The following is a 19,595-nucleotide window of genomic DNA, read 5'->3' as shown; positions in this document are numbered from 1 at the left end:
GATAATTGATATATATATATGATGTTAAAACTATCAAGCATCAGAGTGAAAAGCGATACTAGATAACAGTCTTTGATTTATTCGGTATCGCTTTACATTAATAAATTATAATATTAAAAATAAAACCATGACTATATATATGTGTATATATATATATATATATAATATAAATTATCAATCAGTAAGTAAATCTTAAAGAATGTACACGAAGCTAATCCTAATCCGTTTCCGCCCATAACAATATTATGCCTATTGACACCGTTAGCTCGACCTTGGTGATTGATGCTGTTGGGTCTGCGATTTGTTACGATGCTCATAATTCACGAGCCTTTGCCCCACGAGATACTTGTCATTCTTAATATGCTCGTACAATTTTTTAAACTGACGTATCTGAAAGCAAATCAATGCGCAGACCAGATTTACTAAAAGAAGGAAAGGATATAGACGTCTGGCGATAAGGATCTGGGTCTGTAGATTAGTCACAAGAAGTGGAACTATTCCATAGGCCACGGCATAAGGAACCGCGAGAGCAAGGCCGAAACAACATATGACGGGGGCTGCTAATTCCTTGATGACAAACTTCAAATCCATTTCCCTTATTCCTTCGTTGTACGCTCGCTCTATAGCGAGACGTATTCGCCAATCCGGTCCCATCATCGTTACGGCGGTAGCTATCTTCGTATACAGTACGCCCAAGGCCCAATCTTGCCAAATGAATAAAATGGGATTTTGCTCTAACGGGACACGTAATGGAACTACCACTACTAATTCAAGAAGAAGACCGAATAGGAGCGGTATGACTCCGACGAGCAGCACGAACGCTACTGAAGCTTTCACGGCCAAGATCGCCCAGTGCTTGATCCGGTCTATGATGGCTCTTCGGCCACGAGGTAACCAGGAGAATGCCAATGCTAAGCCTCGAGCTGCGGCCCAACATACGTATGTCCCGCAGGCTATTGTGTATACTTCGTGTACTCTTCCGGATAAAGGACCTACAGTCTCGCCACCATCTAAAAGAAAAGTAAAAAATTGTAGTAATACAAATTTTCAAAAATGAATATTTAATATTAGACCGAATATTATATGAATACACAACTAAATACGAAAATGCTTATTCAAGTTAGGTAGATCTTAGGTGTTCATAATCTGTTTTCAAAACCATTTTGAGTAATGTCTTAAGATGCTAATATAGCTCTGTGATTACTTATGACAATCTTAAGACTATACTTAAGGTCTTAAATATAAGAACGGATTATGAATACCATCTCAATCAATTATGAATATTTCAGTAAATAATATTTCGTGAATTTTTATACACATCCAGGTTCAAAGTAATATTTTCTGATTAAAATAATATTTTCCGTAATAAATTTTTTTAGTTTTTTTAAAACAGTTTTTATTAGTACTAATTGGTTGTCAATTTTATTTGTGATATTACTATCACAGCTTCAGTTTAAGATTGCGTTTCAAGATAAAAAATGAAATCGGTGCACAGTTTATAAAACAGAGTATGAATATATATATATATATATATATATACGTAAATTCATATATGTATAAAAATTCACCAAAATAAGTACGAAAATGAATATTTTGCAAGATCCGCAATATTCTCTCTTAAAATGATTGCACGAAGCATTTTTATAAAAAGAAAAATGAATAACTTCGACTTACCAGATCCAGTTAATGTAGGCGGCAATACAGGCGGCGACGGAGCAGGTGCGCCTACCATCCACAACGCCATCACTCTACGTCCCAGCCACACGGGTAGTGTCATAGCGACTAAACTGGCGATCACGAGGGATATGCAAACGCAAAATAGAAGCCCGATCAATCTCGCGGGGAACCATCGCGGTCTGACATAAGGTTGAAATCCCGTGGGTCCCTCCCTCTGCAGTAGCGCTTGATGCGCAGCGCCCAAATCCGGATGTTGCGGTTCCTCGATTATTGCTGGTCCTGGATCATCCGCCTGATCTCGTAGAAGATACGATTGCAAATCCAACATCCACGCTACTACACGACACCATGCTCTTACTAGAGCTTTCAACCACGTACGCGTATGCGACTGCTCAAGTAATGCAGGAAGGATCACTTGCAACAAAAGTAGTTCCAACGAAAGCTCACTGACCTAGAATTTAGAGAACACAACTTATTTAATCACCACAGCAGGAAAGAGTAAAATAAACATATTGTTATTTATCTTACCTGAGCTTCGCTTTGTACAGTCACAGTGTAGGGTAAAAATCCCGGCCAAGCCCATCTCAGGATCTTCACGGGCAGCCACAACATCAATAAAATCGCTGTGCCGAATATAATTGCGGACGCGACTAATCGGCGTACGTGTCGCAATATGGGAAGATGTATCATTTCTTGTATAGGGGAAAAATCGGGATCGTTCAGATTTCGTAGAAACCAGAGAACTCCAGGCCGCAGGACCTCACGTAAGAGAAGAATAAACGAAGCGAAATAATATATATAAACCATTCCCACTAACCAATGGATAAACATGGATGTGCCAGGAGCGAGTCTGAACGAGGATTCTCTATCTCTGAGTGTAGCATCAAACATTGCCAATGAGCAAATGTCCAGCCACCAACCGCAAACTAATGGAAGTACGCCGATCTCCACGACAGAGAGTAAAGAGACTTTGACAATAACGTAGCAAAGTCCTAAGATTCGCTGGGAACGCTGAAAGCCTAATAGTGCGGCGAGAGTGTGAAGGATCACCAGACAAACTCCGATAACGCAATAGCCGCACAACGTGGTCACTAAGCCTTCAAAATGTGATGCGGCTGCATGTTCTTGCAGACCCAATCCCGCTATCGTTAATTGACCGATATGATACGGGCAGAAAGCGAATACCTGAAAAATACATTAATACAAAAGGTAAAAAAAAGGAAAGAAAAATTAATTTTATATAATACCATCGTAAAAAAAATACACATTAATTAGTCAATATATGTCCAATCATGCATATACAAGGTTCTGGAAAGTGTGATACAACCGAGAAAGAAATGATTTCTCATGTAAAAATAAGTGAAAAATATAGAATAGAAACAACTTTTCCGTATAGAACTTTATTTTCGAAAAAATTGAGTTTGAATATCATTTTCAATTAAGAGATAATTATCATATAACCATTCGAAGAAATGAAGAATTTGAACACATTACTATCACTTCTACACATTACTACTATGTCTTTAATTCACCGAGCAAGAATTTATCTAATTATCTGTTACATGAAGAACGAAATTTCAACAATTTTTTAATTATTTAATAAAATAAATTAACATTATTAAAACTTATTACTTTATTTTAAGCTACGAAAAACCAGACATAGAATTAGCAATGAATGAGATTGAATCAAATAGATTGTCAAGTGCTACTCAATGCATGTAACAAGCAATCGAACTCAATTTTTTTTCAAAAACAAAGTTCTGTATGAATAAACTTTATTCTATATTTTTTACTTGTTTTTATACAGGGTGTCTCGCAATTTTTTGCGAGATTGTGTAAATAGAGTGCTTTTGTGTAAATAGAGTGGATTGTGTAAATAGATTAATATCTTGTTAACTATTGCCAAAATTGTAAAATGGTAGAAGATCTTTCGACTCAGTTTAATCCACTTTATTTGCACAAGAACGCTTGGCAAAAAATTTCGAGACACCCTGTATAAAAAATCACCTTTCCAGTTATATCACGATTTCTGGAACATCCTATATATAAACTCACCATGATAAATAAGGTGTTTAGGGACACAACCCAGAAGACATGTTCAAGAAAGACAAGAGATCCGTCCAATCCTAAGAGACGCTCCCAAGTTAATTCTTCAGCTGGTCTGTCCCACTCCATAGGATTCCAATTGGCCTCCTCGGCTTCACCCTGCGCCTGTCCTACTACATGGGCCTGCACCGCATGTCCCCTCGCCCAACGCTCGCCACCCGCGGCATTCGCCTGTCCACCGTCTACGCCGAGTTCATCCCTGATTGGAAGGGGTGGTATGGGAGGAGCTGGTGCTTGTACGTCTCTCACCAGATCTTCGGGTTCGCCAATTCGTGGATTATTGGCCAAGTTTTCTGCCACTTCTTGATATATGGGACGTTGATCTATGATTTGATTAAATGAAACAAAAAATTCCATTTAATACTGGCTAATTTAATACTGCAAGATGATTAATTACTTATTTTGAATATTAAAAGCAGTTCAATGCCTTCCAGTGTCTTTAAAATTTTTGTAAGGCAAGACACTATTACTTTACATTATAATAAACTTCGTTATGTTATTGTAACATTTTATCATTTTTAAAAGTCTGGATGTCTATCTCATCTTATCAAATTACCTTCATTATGTAACTCCCCTTCTTGAGGAATAGGTGGATCAATGAAAGGAGGAACATTATTGTTATCCTGGACTTCTTGTGGCATAGCACGTTGTTCCTGAGGTTGTTGTGGTCGTTGTGCGTTTGCTTGTGGGGGATTGTCAACTGGAGGCAGTTGTATATCTCTTTCAAGCCAGTCGGGACCGCCCGCGTGTAAAATTTGCTCGCGTAGCCATACCAGGCCGATAAACGCGAACAAAGTGCAAGTAACTACGAAACAACCGTGAAACACATCCGACGATATACTTTCGGTGGAAAGCATATCCATCGGTAACGACATTATCTGCAAATACATAATTTCAATATTAAATTTGTTAGTATTAATTTTTAAATCGTAAACTTTCTTGCATGAAAAAAATAAATAGGTATATTGACAGTATTAGCTCATAGCAATTTTTGAAAATAGATATTATTAATTTGCATATAAATATTATTAGACATCAAGATCTACTTCAAACGAGAATAGGACTATTTCTCTTATTTGATTTATTCTTATCTAGCTTCCACTTATAATTACTAATAATGTTATTAATACATTTTTTTTTCCGTGTGTATTAAAGTCAAGATCTATTATGCCTGTATCAGATTACAGATTGAGATTGAGAGCGAGAATTAATTTAACCAATCAAAGTTTACTAAACTTGATATTAATTATTTGCTTTTCGTTTGATTGGTTAATTTCAATTTCAATTTCAATTTCTAATCTAAGGTTCAGCTAACGTTTCATATATCATATGACAAATTTTTCCTATCGATTGGCTAAAGAGATTCAAGAACCTTTCTATTCTTGCAGTCAATTAATATGCTTGAAAAATTTGTCATACGACAAATCTAATTTCGCATTTCCTTCACTTACCCGAACTAAATCAAGTGGCCCACTGAAGAGAGCTCTATATGTGCGACACGCAGTTAATGGGACGACTCCCAGCCACGCGATCGCCACCAGTGTGTAATGTAACCAGTATTTCACGGCGGTAACAATGCTTGAGAATAAACCGCCTATGACATCTCTCAGTGGTAAACGCCGTGGCATGTCTGGACTATATATAGGTGTGAATGAAAAACGGTAACCACAGAGTTCGCAGTATTCTTTGCGCGAATAGCGCATCCACTGCACCAGACACTCCTGATGTATCCATTTAATGCTGCCTGTGCATATGCAAGGATGAAACAAGGGTCTGTCTGCGAGGCCTTCGGATCGACAGACCCTACAGATGTCTGCACCCAACATGTCCTCCGTCATGTTTGGTATTTTAAAAATAGTCACGTATCAAGCAAGGGAAGTCAGAAACTTCTATTACTGAAACAGGTAAACTATTCATGAATCTTACATAGTTAATAAATATGAAAGTTTTAAAAAGATATATAATTATAACACTTCATCTTATATTTTAATAAAATTTGTATTATCAACAGATCGTACGTTTATGAAATTTTGGAAGAAAAAGCTGAAACGGAAATTTGAGGACTCAGAACAAATATAATCTGGGCCATAAATATGAAGCACAATTTTAATTAACGCAAACATTTTAGATCTAAAGAATAAAAAAAAATAGATTAAAAAACAATTTTATTGAAAAATATTTACTTTTACAATTTTTAATGCTTTGTTAGTTCTCTTGTAGCTTTTACTACTTTCTTTTGTAAGAAAATGCAACAAATGTTAAATATATTAGATGTTGGAATTAATTCGTAGCGTTTTACAAGTGATGGGAAGTACTTTCATTAATGTATTTTTTAATGCTCATGTGAAATAAATAACATTCTTTCATTAAAAAACGCTACGAATTAATTCCAACACCTAATATTATTTATGGCTTATAGCCAAGGCTGTATTAATATATTATACTAATTAATATACTATAATCTTCTTTATCAAATTGGACTTGATTTTTAACAATTAGAATTGGACTTTCTAATCCTACATTAAATAACACTTTGCAAAAGATTATCGCATTTTTTGTGAAATTTCTTCATAAATTCCTCCAAAAATAAAATTCTTGAATTCATCGGATCCAACAATTACATAAAATCAAAGAGAAAACATTTGATCTTCTCTCGTTTGTATAATTCTGATTATAGATTAATAAACAAATATATGTGGACGACAAAATTCGTATCGCATGTATGAAAAGAAAAAAAGAAAAACGAAATGTATGAAAGTTGATGCGGTCTGCAAAACGAGATTATTCTTCCAATTTTAGGTCACGTTTCTGTCCGTCCTGGTGAATATTTTTCTGAAAATTTTCAATATTTTTCAAAATTTTTATTTCATAAATTTTCGACATTTTTGAATAATTTTATAATCTTTTAGAAAATTTTTTGGATTTTTTACACAAATTGGAACATTTCAGAAATACTGAAAAAATATATAATACAAATATCTCTTCTAAAATTCTTCATTCATATAAATTCTAAAATATTCTAAAATTTCTAAGATTTCTCATTCTATAATTTCTGATAAAATCTTAGGATGCGTTTCATTTACGTAATATACAATGATCTAAGCAGAACAACAAGTCACGATAACATCAAAACATTAAAATGAATAATTGGAAAATGACTTAATGATTATTTTGAAGTCATTTTGACATCATAATAACTTGTTTTACTTGGAAATGTTGAATTATTTTATCTTTCTTTAATATTTGGAATAGCAAGGTTAAAATAATACATCATGTACATTAATCGTGAAACAAAATACACTAATAAAATCTAAAGAAATTTAAGGTATTTTTTTTAATTTATAGAAATCTTAGAATAAGAATTCACATATATAAATAATTCTGAAAAAAGATGTAGACTTTATTTTTCTGAAGTGTTTCAATTCGTACAACAATTCGTAAAAAGTTTCACCAGGATGATAATCGTAATTGTGTATTCATTAATTATGCAAATTAAACACGAACGTAGGAACGATCGTTCAATGACACGACACAACGACAACGCTCAATGTGATACGACACGTCAGGTTTCCGTGACCTTTCCTTTCTCCGGGAAACAATGCGTAATATACGACCGTTAGCTATCGGCAGCTTACGATATCTACAATATCGCGTTTTGGGCCGGATTGTCGGACCGTTTAGGGGAAAGAAAAGAATACAATCCGTCGTGACAAAACAAGAAACCTGACGTGTGTACGTATGTACGTGTATACGCGTTTCGACTTTTACGCGAGCGGATTTCTCAATTACTCGTCGGAGATGAGACGATGACGTAACGTGATATAATAGCGTAACGCGACACTCAGCAATTGATACCCACGTGTGTGTGTCCTAAGAAAAATCCACATCGGATCGAAAGTTATTGTGCAAAAAACAATGAGGGACGTCAGCACTCTCCGCTGCTCCCAAGTTCTTTCTACGTTCTGCAATTTAGTGATTTCTCACTCCCAAAACCCACAAAATGCAAAATCACTACGGTTTTCCAGTGGGAAACTTAGTGCAACACTGGTGCGCATTGGGTGCAATTGGATGCAAATTACAATAATTCACGTATTTTTAGTATAAAAATAATTTAATCATTTGAAAGTTATGAGGTTACCTTGACAACAGAATATGTAATTAAAAGGATTAAATTATTTATTAATACACTGAAAATACATAAATCGATTTCCACTAAATTGTAGTGTTGCATTAATTTTTTCAGTGAGTACGATTTAAAATTTTCTACACATAGAGGGAGATGGAAATAATATTGGATCATCTAAAAAGTATCCGCGATTTTTTGTCACTAGATATATGACCATCAACACACATCTAGTGACAAAAAACCGCGGATACTTTTTAGATGACCCAATAATAATATAATTATAATTGTAATGTGATAATATTATTAAAGAGCGAAAAGCGCGAAAGGATGCATTGTAAAATACAAGCAATGTAAAATTCATGCACTTTATGCACTTAGGTTCTTTGCTTTCTTCCTTTTTCACGCTTAAATATACAATATTATACATATTATTATATTATTATTATGTTATTTTACGTATTATGTTATCATTTTAATAAATATATTAAATTGTCATTTTAAATAAAAAAATTTTGAGGGATTTCAAGCAACGCAAACAGATCTATGAATCGTCGTTTTTGGATTTGCTGTTGAACGCGTCGATTGGTCATCGAACAGAAAATGTTGAACATGGCTGACACGTCAGCCAATCATCTTCGGCTTTCTGCCCTCAATTTTCACTTTGTTCTTTTCAATTGAACTTTTTACACTTTTTGCATGTTGATTGAAAAATATGTACAGAGAGAAACCTTTCTCTGGTATGTACAATTCTTATTGTGCCACACATGTGCATAAATCGACATGTAAACAGAATTTTGGAGCGAAGTTTGGTCTCACCGTTGACGAGCTATGTAAAATTACGCGATAGAACATGGAAGTGGACGTTTATTTCTTGTCGATTTAGTCATTCCAATAACGCAACTAAAATAGATAAATCGCATATTGATACATCGTTTATTGTTGCATTTATAAAATTAAGTGCTTAAGTAATAAATTTATAACCTTCGAGGCGGAAAATTGTCAACAATGCCAAAATCATGTTATGGCCTTTTTTAAGTCTTATACCATCGCATTGAATTGTACGATATATTATGGTCTGAAAAGCAAAGCCAGCAACTTGTCTAGTAAAAACTTTAGTTATACGTTTTGTTTGTTAAGACAATACTGTTCAAAGAGCATCATGAAGGTTCTCAATGTTGCTGAAAAACCTGATGCTGCTAAAAATATTGCTGGTTATTTATCGCACGGTACCTGCAGAAGGGTAAGCTTTGTTTATTTACATGAATAGAGCATTTTCTCAGTAATAATTCTTGATTATCATTCGCTTACTTCTCGTTATTCAATATATATTTTATTATATTTTATCTTGTTACAGTTATCTTGTAACAGTTAGCTTGTCAGAATTATATCATAATGTAACATTTGCATTGTATTCTTTTCTGTCTAATTCAGGCCTGTCCAATTTGAGTTAAAATCCGGAGTTAAAATGCAAAGCCATTACACCGCAACACAAAAAAATTCAATGTGAATAAAGACCCGTTCTTTTTCCACATTAAGTTCTGAACTGATATACATTGATGCAGTTAGAGTGAAACAAGTTTGTTTCACAGTTTGTTTCATTCTAAAATATTGCATTAGTTTAGAACTAGTTCAGAATTCTTTGAAAAAGAACAAATGATAAGATTTTATGGACTGTAAAGTGTTGCTAAATATCGATCAGACAAGTATCAATACTTTACAGTCTCTAAAATCTTATCCATATTTTTTTTTGCATTGTTGGCTTTGTATTTTGACTTTAGAGCTCAAATTAGATAAATCTAGTCTAACTTTTCACACATTTTTTAATTATTATACATTTATAATTTGAAAATATTTTAATATCTGCTTAATTGTTTACATTGATTTATTTATTAATTTTGTTATGTTAATTATATTACTCAAGGAATCAAATCAGCATTTGACTACTGTCTTGCTTTGTCTGCAATTAATTTTTTATACTTCATTTATATATATGTTATTTGATATATTAGGTGTTGGAATTAATTCGTAGCGTTTTACAAGTGATGGGAAGTACTTTCATTAATGTATTTTTTAATGCTCATGTGAAATAAATAACATTCTTTCATTAAAAACGCTACGAATTAATTCCAACACCTAATACAATCTTTTTATTTACATTTAATATTAATATTATTATTTATAAACCAAAAGAGCTGTAGAAATATATTTTTTATGTCCATTACTAATACAGATTAATTTTAATCTTGGTTAATTTATTCTTTATATTTTTTTCTTACAATTACAAAAGAAAAAGATAAAAAGTAAATTAAATCGAAATTAAAATTAATCTTTGATAGAAACACATACTAACGATTCTGTTTTTTGTAGAGGGAAGGTTTCTCCAAATATAACAAAATCTTCGAATTTGACTTACAATTATGGGGCCAAAACTGCCAAATGCTGATGACATCTGTGTCTGGCCATTTATTAGGCTATGATTTTACAAATGCCTATCGTAAATGGCACAGCTGTCATCCATTAAACTTATTCGATGCTCCAGTATCTAAGCGGTGTGTGGAAGAGAATCATGAAAATATTAAGAGAACCTTGGAGCGAGAAGCACGATTCTGCAATGCATTGATTATTTGGACAGATTGTGACAGAGAGGGGGAGAACATAGGTTTTGAGATTATTCAAGTCTGCCAAGCAATCAAGCCTAATATCCGTGTATATAGGTAATTGATAACACTTTGGTTATTTAACAGAGAAAAATGATCAGTAGCGTTCAATGATTCTTTAATATGATTGGTTCCTATCTGTAGATCTAGCGAATAACTAAAGAACCAATCATTAAAGAATCACTGAGCTCTCACTCATTGATTAGTTTTGCTGAACGCAGCTATTTTTTGTATTACACATTTTTAACAAGATTTGTAATATATGTCCTTTTAATGTTTTAGAGCAAAATTCTCAGAAATTACGAGATCGTCTGTTGAAAGAGCTCTGCAAAATTTGGTACAGCCAGATAAGGCAATGAGCGATGCCGTAGACGTAAGAAGTGAATTAGATTTACGAATAGGTACTACTTTCATTAAACGTTATTAATTAGAATGATTCAGCTGTAACTTTTGTTATAAGCTTCTAATTGACAAACATATTGACAGGTGCCGCGTTCACGAGGTTTCAGACCTTAAGATTACAGAAAGTGTTTCCCAACACTCTTGGAGATCTGCTCATCAGTTACGGAAGCTGCCAGTTTCCAACGCTTGGATTTGTAGTCGAAAGATTTCTTGCCATCGATCGTTTCAAGTCTGAACCATATTGGAAACTAAAAGTGATGGACGATCGTGAGGAGATATCTGTAGAATTCAGATGGGCCAGAGTAAGATTGTTTGAAAAAATGCCTTGCCAAATATTTCTGGATATGTGCTTGGAACAGCCGGAAGCTACAGTAGAGAAAGTAACATGCAAACCAAAAAGCAAATGGAGACCTTTACCTTTGGATACTATTGTAAGTAACTAAGTTAAGATATATTTAAGTTGCAAGACATTTAATTTAAAAAATTATCAATTCAGGAATTGGAGAAGCAAGGCTCTCGTAAGTTACGCATAAACGCAAAGGAGACAATGAGGATAGCGGAGAGATTATATACCCAAGGTTTTATTAGTTATCCACGCACGGAAACGAATATATTTCCTAAGGAATTGAATCTAAGATCTTTAGTAGAGCAACAAGTAAATAATCAGGAATGGGGTAACTTTGCGCAAAATTTACTGGAATCTGGTATAACTCCCAGACAAGGAAAGAAAAGCGATCAAGCGCATCCCCCTATTCATCCCATAAAGTATACCGACAATTTATATGGTCCGTTTATAGTACTTATTCTTCTCTTATAGAAATCTAATATCTGTTGGTTAATTTAATGCTGGGAATTACTCATTTTGAATAAAAGCATTGATAAATAGTATTTTTAATATTCAAAATAACTAATCATCTTTCGGTATTAAATTTCTATAAGGGTTATTTATCATTAACTTAGTTGCAAATTTATCAATAGGAAACGAAGCGAAGGTCTATGAATTTGTGGTTCGACATTTTCTGGCTTGTCTGTCAAAGAATGCGGAGGGCCGAGAAACAACGGTGGAAATTGATATAGCGGGAGAGAAGTTCAAGGCTAACGGTCTTGAAATCATAACGAAGAATTATCTCGATGTATATATATATGAAAAATGGAATAACAAGCAGATTCATTCTTATGAGCAGCGGCAAGTTTTTCGACCAACTAGCATTGATATGGTGGAAGAGAAAACTTCAGCACCAAATTTATTAACCGAGGCTGAGTTGATCGCACTAATGGACAAACACGGCATCGGTACAGACGCTACTCATGCTGACCATATTGATACCATCAAATCGAGACAATATGTGGGCTTGACGGATACTCAACATTTTATGCCAGGCAAATTGGGAATTGGTTTGGTCATGGGTTATGATAATATGGGCTTTCAAATGTCCAAACCGCATTTGCGTGCGGATTTAGAAAAAGATTTACAACTGTAAGCTAACTTAATGTATCATTAGACAATCTCTTAGCCAATTCGATTAGACGCATACTAATACACATTAATTAATGTCTTACATAAATTGACGTAAAGATGTGTATTTTAAATTCTTTCTATTATTTGAAATTTTTATCAATTTAATTTCCACTTATAATTGTTTGATATAGAAATGGGTTAAAGTTTAACCTATTTCTATGCAATTTTAAAACATTATTTATATAAAACATTTATTTAATATATTTATATAAAACAATATTTATTTAAAACATTTGCATTTCACTTTATATTAATTAGTATAACGGTTAATATGCACGAGTGCATACTAGTGCGTTCAATCGAATTCACTATTATTCTGTATGGGTATGTATAAATCTATTTTTATAATATTTTATTATCATAGGATATGCGAGAGTAAGAAAAACCCAAATGAAGTATTACAAAGTCAAATTAATAAATATCGCGAAGTGTTCCAAGTGGCTATAGAACGCGCCAATTTGATAGACGACTCTTTAGCACACTATCTCGATGAAAGACCTCTTCAAACCGAGCAAATACAGCTTAATACTCCAGTGATTAGTACTATATTTAAATGTCCAAAATGTGGCTCTGGCATGGTTCTAAAACAAAGACGACAAGGCAGAGGAAAATATATCACCTGTATGGGATATCCAGAATGTACCAACGTGATCTGGTTTCCAGAAGCTGTAGAAGATGTGGAAGTTTTAAATGAAACATGCAATCAGGTAAATATAACATCTTTGCTCGCTGTGTATTTCACATAAGTATATGTATTTTCGTAAGTTATTAACTTTGTGTACGATTAATATTTTCAGTGTACAGAAAATATATACAAATTAAAATTCAAATTAGTCAGGAATGTGATACCCATGTATGGTACCTCTCACACAACTTGTATAGGCTGTGATACTATATTTAACGAAATGTTAAATATTAAAGAAGATTGCATTAAACAAACTGGAAGAACGAATTATACTGCTCACAATAATACGAGAAATACATTGAATTCCACCTCAAGTACATCTCAACCTACTTCAAATACATTTCAATCGCGAAATACCCAGCCAGTTTCTAATAGTACAGGATTTGTACGAAATAACAACAATGTTGGCTTGATCGGAACTTCTGCCGTATCATCTGGCAGACCAAATATACAAAACCAGAATTCTAATATTTCTCAGCCGAATAGCTCGAATAGATCAAATACTGTCAATAGAAGTACAATATCGGACAATAGAGAAAATCATTTTTCTTGGATTAATTCAAGTGATTTCAACAATCCAGGGAACAGAGCAAATCAATCCACGTTCAGAAATTCTCGCAATACGAATAATGTAAAAGATATATGGGGTAATACAGACAATAATGCTGAGATTATATGTCACTGTCATGAGACTGCGATCCAGTTAACAGTTAAAAAAGATGGACCAAATAAAGGTGAGTGGCAAATGCATGTAAGTTTATGATTTGTCACGTAAGTTGCTTTGAATAACATTTGCAATTTCAGGACGTCTATTTTACAAATGCGCTAAACCCCAGGGAAGTGGTTGTAATTTTTTTTTGTGGGGATCTGACAGCGCATCCGAGTCTAACACAGAGAGCGAACATTCCACTTGGGAATCTAACTGGAATAGAAACAACGATAGTGCTGGTCACTTTTCTGGTGCTGGCACTTCTAACGATTGGGGAAATCCGTCTACGAATAATGTTATGTGTAATTGTAATCAGCTCGCTCGAAAGTAAGTAAAATCTCCAACGATCAATTTTCTCGATTGGCCATATATTAATGTCAATTAATAATTAATTAATGAGTGATGAAATCATAATTAGTATTGTCCATTGACAGCTGCACTATAGATTTATTCTTTTTAGCTAAAGTTCTTGCACGGTTCATCTTTCTTCTTTTTCTCTCCATTGGAGAGAAAGTGAGAAAAGATGAACCATGCAAGAAGTTCAGCTAAAAAGAACAGATCTTATATCTTTAATATATGTAAAAATATTTTTGTGTTTCTGTAGGCTAACGGTTCACAAAGATGGCCCTAATAAAGGACGACATTTTTATGGATGTCCCAAGGGTGTAAATTCCACTTGTAATTTTTTCAAATGGGCAGATGAAGATGACACCGATCACACGGACTGGAGCAATTCCACTGCAAGAGGAATAGGAAATAAAGCACGTAGCAAATTTTCACAAAAAGGCAATGCCTCCAAAAGACCCAAACTCACCGGCGGCAAAAGAAAATGTGGAAATTGCGGATTGGAAGGTAATATTTAAAGAATTTTTTTAATGTTGTTTTCTCTTTTTTCTTTCTCTTAATTGTATCAAAAATAGATTTTATGTTCTGTTATATCTAAATTATATATTTTTACATTATATATTATATATTTTTCATTTTGTACTTTTTTACAGGCCATACGAGGAAGAAATGTCCGAATAACGCGATGGACTGACGAATGAATTTTTTTCAATACAGTATTGTAAATAATGTACAGTTTATAACGATTGGAATTGTAAAAAACTTAATTAGAATGAAGTAGTGTCAAATATAGCTTTATTTCTAAGACTACTTAACTATTGCTTTATAACTTTTACTAGTGTTAAAATAGAAAGTAGTTTGATAATCATTTAATGTTATTTTATAGTTTTTGTTCATAAATCCTAGTAAGTGGCGCAAATAATAATATTTAATAAATTAAATGACAATTCCTTTGTTATAAGAAAAATTGTTTTTCATTCTCTTTAACTCTTCTTTCTGTGAGTGAAGTGCGATTGTTACGTTAATTATAAAAAATTAACATCATTATTAACAATTACTGTTATATGTTTCTATTAACGTTATAATATTCTGTTATAATATTGATAAACTTTTTCAAAATATATACTTTTTGTTTCTCAGAGATTAATTTTTTAATTTTTTGAAAGGCATAACATAAAACATTATTGTATCTGAAAGTACATCAAACTTTAATTTTAATAGATTGTTGATTGGAAATTGTTCCTTTTATTTTCGTTTTTGTACTAAAAATTCATTTTTACATGAAAATGAAGATAAGAGGAACATCTCCAATAACCTTGACAATAACATTTAACAAATGTTATCTAAGTCATGATCCTGAACAACATTCAAGAGGTTTTAGCCAGTTTCGTTTAAAAAAATCGATGATTTTGATCTAATCTTAGCGACGCCACTTAAGATCGAACGGATATAATTAGTAAATAGATTTGTTTATACCCTACAACTTTTATCTGAAACATTTTTCTCAAAAATGCTTTGTTCGAGATATTCAACCGCTTTCGGATTTTTTGAGTCCATATCGTATTTATGATATCGTATCTGGTGCTAAAATACTTTCAAAGGCTCGATTGACCGCACTCAAAATAGCTTCAAAGCATTTGTAGTGAGACTTCAAATTTGTTCTTGTGGCTTACCTAAGGTCTGTTTTTTTAGCTCAATATCTTGTACCATCTCTCCTTATATTTTCTTTGTCTTTGAGGAGAAAAGAAGAAGAAAGAATTGTGCAAGCTAAAAAGAAGAGATCACTAATGTAAAAAAACAAGATAGGAATATCTATTGCGGTGAAGGACAGATTTCTTGACTAGGTCGATAAGATAATAGAAATGCAGTTGCATCAAACGAGTTATTATTGCAAGTATATTTATTACAAGGATCTAAAATATTTGAAAGTTTCTGATGAAATCGATTCTTGTATTCGTATTTAAATATTTCGCGAAAGCCATTAAAAAAGGAGGATGGATGTAAAAGAGCAAGATAACGGTGTGGAAGAAATAATATGTGACGTGATGAACGCTTTTGAAAATGTGCAACGGGAAATAAAGATAGAGATGGAGAAATTAAAAGACGAAATGAGATGTAGGGAAAAAGATTGGACAGAGGAAAAAAATAAATTAAAAGAAAGAATAAAAAAATTAGAAGTAACATGCGAAAAATATAATAAGATTAAAGACGAGATAAGTTAGAAAGAACGGAGATAAATAGTGAAAGAGAAGATGTGGAATGTGTATGGGATACGAGAATTGAGACGAAAGAGTGGCTTGAGAAATTTGAGGAAAGTGAAAAAGGTGCAATGCAAGAGGAGAGAAAGAAAAATAATATGAAGGACGCATTGATGTCCCCTACTACTCCAAGTACATCCCAATTGCAAAGTACAACTACTAATACAGACTTTGGTCGAAATAACAATGATTTTAACTTGATAGAAACTCCTAGCACTTCATCGGGAAGACGTGCGCAAAATCAAAATTCGAACATTTTTCAGTTAAATAAATCAAATAGACCAAATACTGCCAACAATACAGTATCAAAGAATAGAAAAAATCATACTTCCTCGATTAATTTCGGCGTTTTCAATCATTTTGCGAACAAATCAGATCAATCTGCGTCCAATAATTCTCAGAACATTATGTGTAATTGTAAAAAGCCTGCTGTTCCAAGAACTGAACAATTTGGATCAAATAAGGGTAAGTGGCAATCGTATATAAATATAATTTGTCACGTAAGTTACTTTGGATAATATTTGTAATTCCAGGATGTCTATTTTATAAATGCAGTGAAAACGTTTGCAACTTTTTGAAATGGGCAAATGAGGATAGCGCAAAATTTCAAGGTAATACAGGGAAGAAACGTTCAATGGTATCGAGACCGGACAAAAACAGCGATAGTAACTTTTCTCGCCCTAGCACTTCTAAGGACAATTGGGACAACCCATCCACGAATATCATGTGTAACTGTAATCAGCCCGCTCAAAAGTGAGTAAAATCTCCGATCGGAAAGAACGACAAAACTTTTTACGATTAACAACACATAATGTCAATAATTAATTAATTAATTGAAGTCTTAATGTCGCCAATTAGCAGCTTCATTATGTACCTAATACAAAAATAATTTTGCGAGTTTTTTTAGGATGGCGGTTTACAGAGATAGCCCTAAAAAGGGACGATTATTTTATAGATGTCCCAAGGGTCCAACTTCCACTTGTCATTTTTTCAAGTGGGCAGATAAGGATGATAACACAGTTCCTGAAAACGCTAAAAAGCCCAAACTTATCAGGGGCAGGAGAAAATGCGGAATTTGCGGAACAGAAGGTAATGATGAAGAAGAAAGTTTAAAGAATTCATCTTTTTGTTATTTTTTCTTTTCTGTAGAGTCCGATCGAAACTTTTACTGAAACTGAAAACAAACACTCATTACATGTTAATTTTGACTGAAATCATATAACTCTTTTTTATAAATATTAATTTTAATATGCGTTGTTTCAATAATTAAATTATGATGTTTATGAAGAAAAAGTACTTATATTCTTTGGCCAAAATTGATACACAATCGAAATTTCGGTCAAAATTTAATTATTGTTTCAGTAAATTATGATATTTATAAAGAAAAAATATATAATATGATATGTCTATATATATATATATATATATATATATACATTTCATATTATATATTTTTATTTTTATATATATATATATATATATATATATATATAATTATAGGATTTTCCTTTATAAGATTCCTATTTTTTAATTTTTGTTTCGGTTTCGGTTGAAATTGACATGTAGCCGAGTGTGTTGGTTCAGTTTCGGCAAAAGTTTCGGTCGGATTCTACTTTTCTCTTTTTATTTCTTTTATTAATTTTTTTAAAATAACATTTTTATTATTCTCAATTACACTACATATTATCATATTCAAATTGTATTTTACATTTTGCGTTATATATTCTTTCACAGGTCACATGAGATACAGATGTCCAAATGTAGTCCCTCACGCACGTTATCTCTCCCTCATGAGTTACATCGATAAATTTTTTCGAAACCAGGAACGTAAATAATATACAGTTGTAACGATTAGCGTTATAAAAAACTTAATTAGAATGGAGAAATATCAAATACGGTTTTTATCTGTAAGAGTTGATTTCTGTCTTGTAACTTTTTTACAAATATTAAGACTTCTATTGGAAAGAGATTAATAATCAATTATTGTTATTTTATAGTTATTTTATAGTTTCTATTTATATTCTAGTTTTATAGTTTCTATTTATATTCTAGTTTTATAGTTTCTATTTATATCCTAGTAAGCAAGTAACATTTAATGAATCAAACGACAATTCGTTTGTTAAGAGAAAAATTTTTTAGTTTCTCTAATTCTTCCTTTTGTGAGTGAACTTCGGCAGTTGTTTGTGTTAACTGTAAAAAATTAACATAAAATGTAACTGTCGATACTCATCATTATATATTTTTATTAATGTTCTGCTTTTATTTTTAATATTGATAAACTTTTTTCTTGTACGTATATATATATATACTTTATATATTCAGTACTATAATTTAATTATAAATATATTATATACTATATATTTCAAAAATAAATTTATTATAATTTTTTTAAAAGATGCTATATAAAAAAAGATTACCAAATCTAAAAGTACGTCAAACTTTAGCTTTAATAGATTATTCTCTTCCTCCAGTCGTCTCACTTCTTTTTTTAATTTTTCATTCTCTTTGAAAGTACCTCCCACCTTACCAGATTCTAGAGCAAAATTATTCATTTTTTTATTATTTAAGATAAAAGTGTAAAAGTTTCTGTTTATTAAATGAATGATGTTATTCACCTGGAATCCACAGACCAGCCTCAAAAATAGCTTCTTGATCTCCAAGGCGGAGGCGTATAGGGCCCACTTCCGGGCCGAGTTCCTTCTCTATTCGTTTAGGGCTTAAATTTTTATTTGCTAGGAAAACGGACGCCTTCCTAGTTGGCGTCTTCTTGGGGGAAAACTTATTGAAGAATAAGGGCATCGTTAAGTGATTTTTAAGACTAGCATGGACAAACAAACAGTTTACCTAATCATTACAAAAAAGAATAATGGAACTTCGCGGAACGAACGCGGTAATCACTGTTTTGCATTATAAATATTTTGTAACATCTTAAACAATATTTTTTTATCTATCATTTATCTTTAAATTTCTTTTCACTGTTGAAACTGTTGCATGAAACGCGAAATGCGTCATGTTTGTTTATGTTGTCGTTGCCTTGGAGATCCCTTTGGATTTGAAATGGGAGGGCGGACTAGGATCGATTGCTATCGACTATCGAAGGATCGATTCTCC

At 32.7% G+C, this 19,595-nt stretch overlaps 4 protein-coding genes across 6 annotated transcripts; 2 read left to right on the top strand and 2 right to left on the bottom strand.

Moving 5' to 3' along the window:
• Positions 1-59: 59 nt before the first annotated feature.
• On the bottom strand, positions 60-7,774 carry MARCH6 (membrane-associated ring finger (C3HC4) 6). Of its 3 annotated transcripts, none has more exons than XM_011065490.2 (7): positions 7,643-7,774; positions 5,235-5,692; positions 4,340-4,661; positions 3,733-4,106; positions 2,206-2,862; positions 1,675-2,128; positions 60-1,010 (listed from the first exon to the last, which is right to left on the bottom strand). In XM_011065490.2, exons 2-7 carry the CDS (start codon positions 5,619-5,621, stop codon positions 262-264), a joined length of 2,943 nt encoding a protein of 980 aa, XP_011063792.1. In that variant the 5' UTR covers positions 5,622-5,692; positions 7,643-7,774; the 3' UTR covers positions 60-261. The 3 variants fall into 3 exon arrangements, with proteins under 3 accessions (XP_011063792.1, XP_011063793.1, XP_011063791.1); XM_011065491.2 differs by having other exon boundaries at positions 5,235-5,678; positions 7,573-7,773; XM_011065489.2 differs by having other exon boundaries at positions 5,235-5,678; positions 7,643-7,773.
• Positions 7,775-8,613: 839 nt separating this feature from the next.
• Positions 8,614-15,041, top strand: LOC105151656 (DNA topoisomerase 3-alpha). The gene is made up of 11 exons (XM_011065488.2): positions 8,614-9,149; positions 10,277-10,623; positions 10,849-10,967; positions 11,053-11,399; positions 11,465-11,753; positions 11,947-12,445; positions 12,852-13,194; positions 13,285-13,906; positions 13,977-14,208; positions 14,486-14,733; positions 14,880-15,041. The coding sequence occupies exons 1-11, from the start codon at positions 8,931-8,933 to the stop codon at positions 14,918-14,920; spliced, it is 3,306 nt and encodes a 1,101-aa protein (XP_011063790.1). The 5' UTR covers positions 8,614-8,930; the 3' UTR covers positions 14,921-15,041.
• Positions 15,042-15,335: 294 nt separating this feature from the next.
• LOC105151655 (DNA topoisomerase 3-alpha) lies at positions 15,336-17,891 on the top strand. Its single transcript, XM_011065487.2, has 3 exons — positions 15,336-16,949; positions 17,018-17,237; positions 17,392-17,891. Exons 1-3 carry the CDS (start codon positions 16,556-16,558, stop codon positions 17,654-17,656), a joined length of 879 nt encoding a protein of 292 aa, XP_011063789.2. The 5' UTR covers positions 15,336-16,555; the 3' UTR covers positions 17,657-17,891.
• A 223-nt stretch (positions 17,892-18,114) lies between these two features.
• Cby (beta catenin antagonist chibby) lies at positions 18,115-19,537 on the bottom strand. The gene is made up of 3 exons (XM_011065486.2): positions 19,100-19,537; positions 18,902-19,017; positions 18,115-18,674 (listed from the first exon to the last, which is right to left on the bottom strand). Exons 1-3 carry the CDS (start codon positions 19,281-19,283, stop codon positions 18,585-18,587), a joined length of 390 nt encoding a protein of 129 aa, XP_011063788.1. The 5' UTR covers positions 19,284-19,537; the 3' UTR covers positions 18,115-18,584.
• Positions 19,538-19,595: the final 58 nt, after the last annotated feature.

This window comes from Acromyrmex echinatior, chromosome 10 (assembly GCF_024713525.1).
Source record: "Acromyrmex echinatior isolate Ae372 chromosome 10, ASM2471352v2, whole genome shotgun sequence".
NCBI classification, from domain to species: domain Eukaryota; kingdom Metazoa; phylum Arthropoda; class Insecta; order Hymenoptera; family Formicidae; genus Acromyrmex; species Acromyrmex echinatior.
The sequence above is the reverse complement of the archived record's forward strand: the minus strand, read 5'-3'. Positions and strand labels throughout refer to the sequence as shown.

Bases quoted from the DNA above. Each gene is read 5' to 3' on its own strand.
- MARCH6 (XM_011065490.2), bottom strand. From the start codon at position 5,621: ATGACGGAGGACATGTTGGGTGCAGACATCTGTAGGGTCTGTCGATCC. The intron at 2,863-3,732 runs GTGAGTTTATAT...TGTATTTTTCAG, and splicing joins TAAACACCTTATTTATCATG to GTATTCGCTTTCTGCCCGTA. The intron at 1,011-1,674 runs GTAAGTCGAAGT...CTTTTCTTTTAG, and splicing joins GCCTACATTAACTGGATCTG to ATGGTGGCGAGACTGTAGGT.
- Cby (XM_011065486.2), bottom strand. From the start codon at position 19,283: ATGCCCTTATTCTTCAATAAGTTTTCCCCCAAGAAGACGCCAACTAGG. The intron at 19,018-19,099 runs GTGAATAACATC...ATTTTGCTCTAG, and splicing joins GGCTGGTCTGTGGATTCCAG to AATCTGGTAAGGTGGGAGGT. The intron at 18,675-18,901 runs GTAATCTTTTTT...AATTTTTTACAG, and splicing joins TTGACGTACTTTTAGATTTG to TTAACACAAACAACTGCCGA.
- LOC105151656 (XM_011065488.2), top strand. From the start codon at position 8,931: ATGGCCTTTTTTAAGTCTTATACCATCGCATTGAATTGTACGATATAT. The intron at 11,754-11,946 runs GTCCGTTTATAG...ATTTATCAATAG, and splicing joins GTATACCGACAATTTATATG to GAAACGAAGCGAAGGTCTAT. The intron at 12,446-12,851 runs GTAAGCTAACTT...TTATTATCATAG, and splicing joins TTAGAAAAAGATTTACAACT to GATATGCGAGAGTAAGAAAA.
- LOC105151655 (XM_011065487.2), top strand. From the start codon at position 16,556: ATGCAAGAGGAGAGAAAGAAAAATAATATGAAGGACGCATTGATGTCC. The intron at 16,950-17,017 runs GTAAGTGGCAAT...TTGTAATTCCAG, and splicing joins ACAATTTGGATCAAATAAGG to GATGTCTATTTTATAAATGC. The intron at 17,238-17,391 runs GTGAGTAAAATC...GAGTTTTTTTAG, and splicing joins TGTAATCAGCCCGCTCAAAA to GATGGCGGTTTACAGAGATA.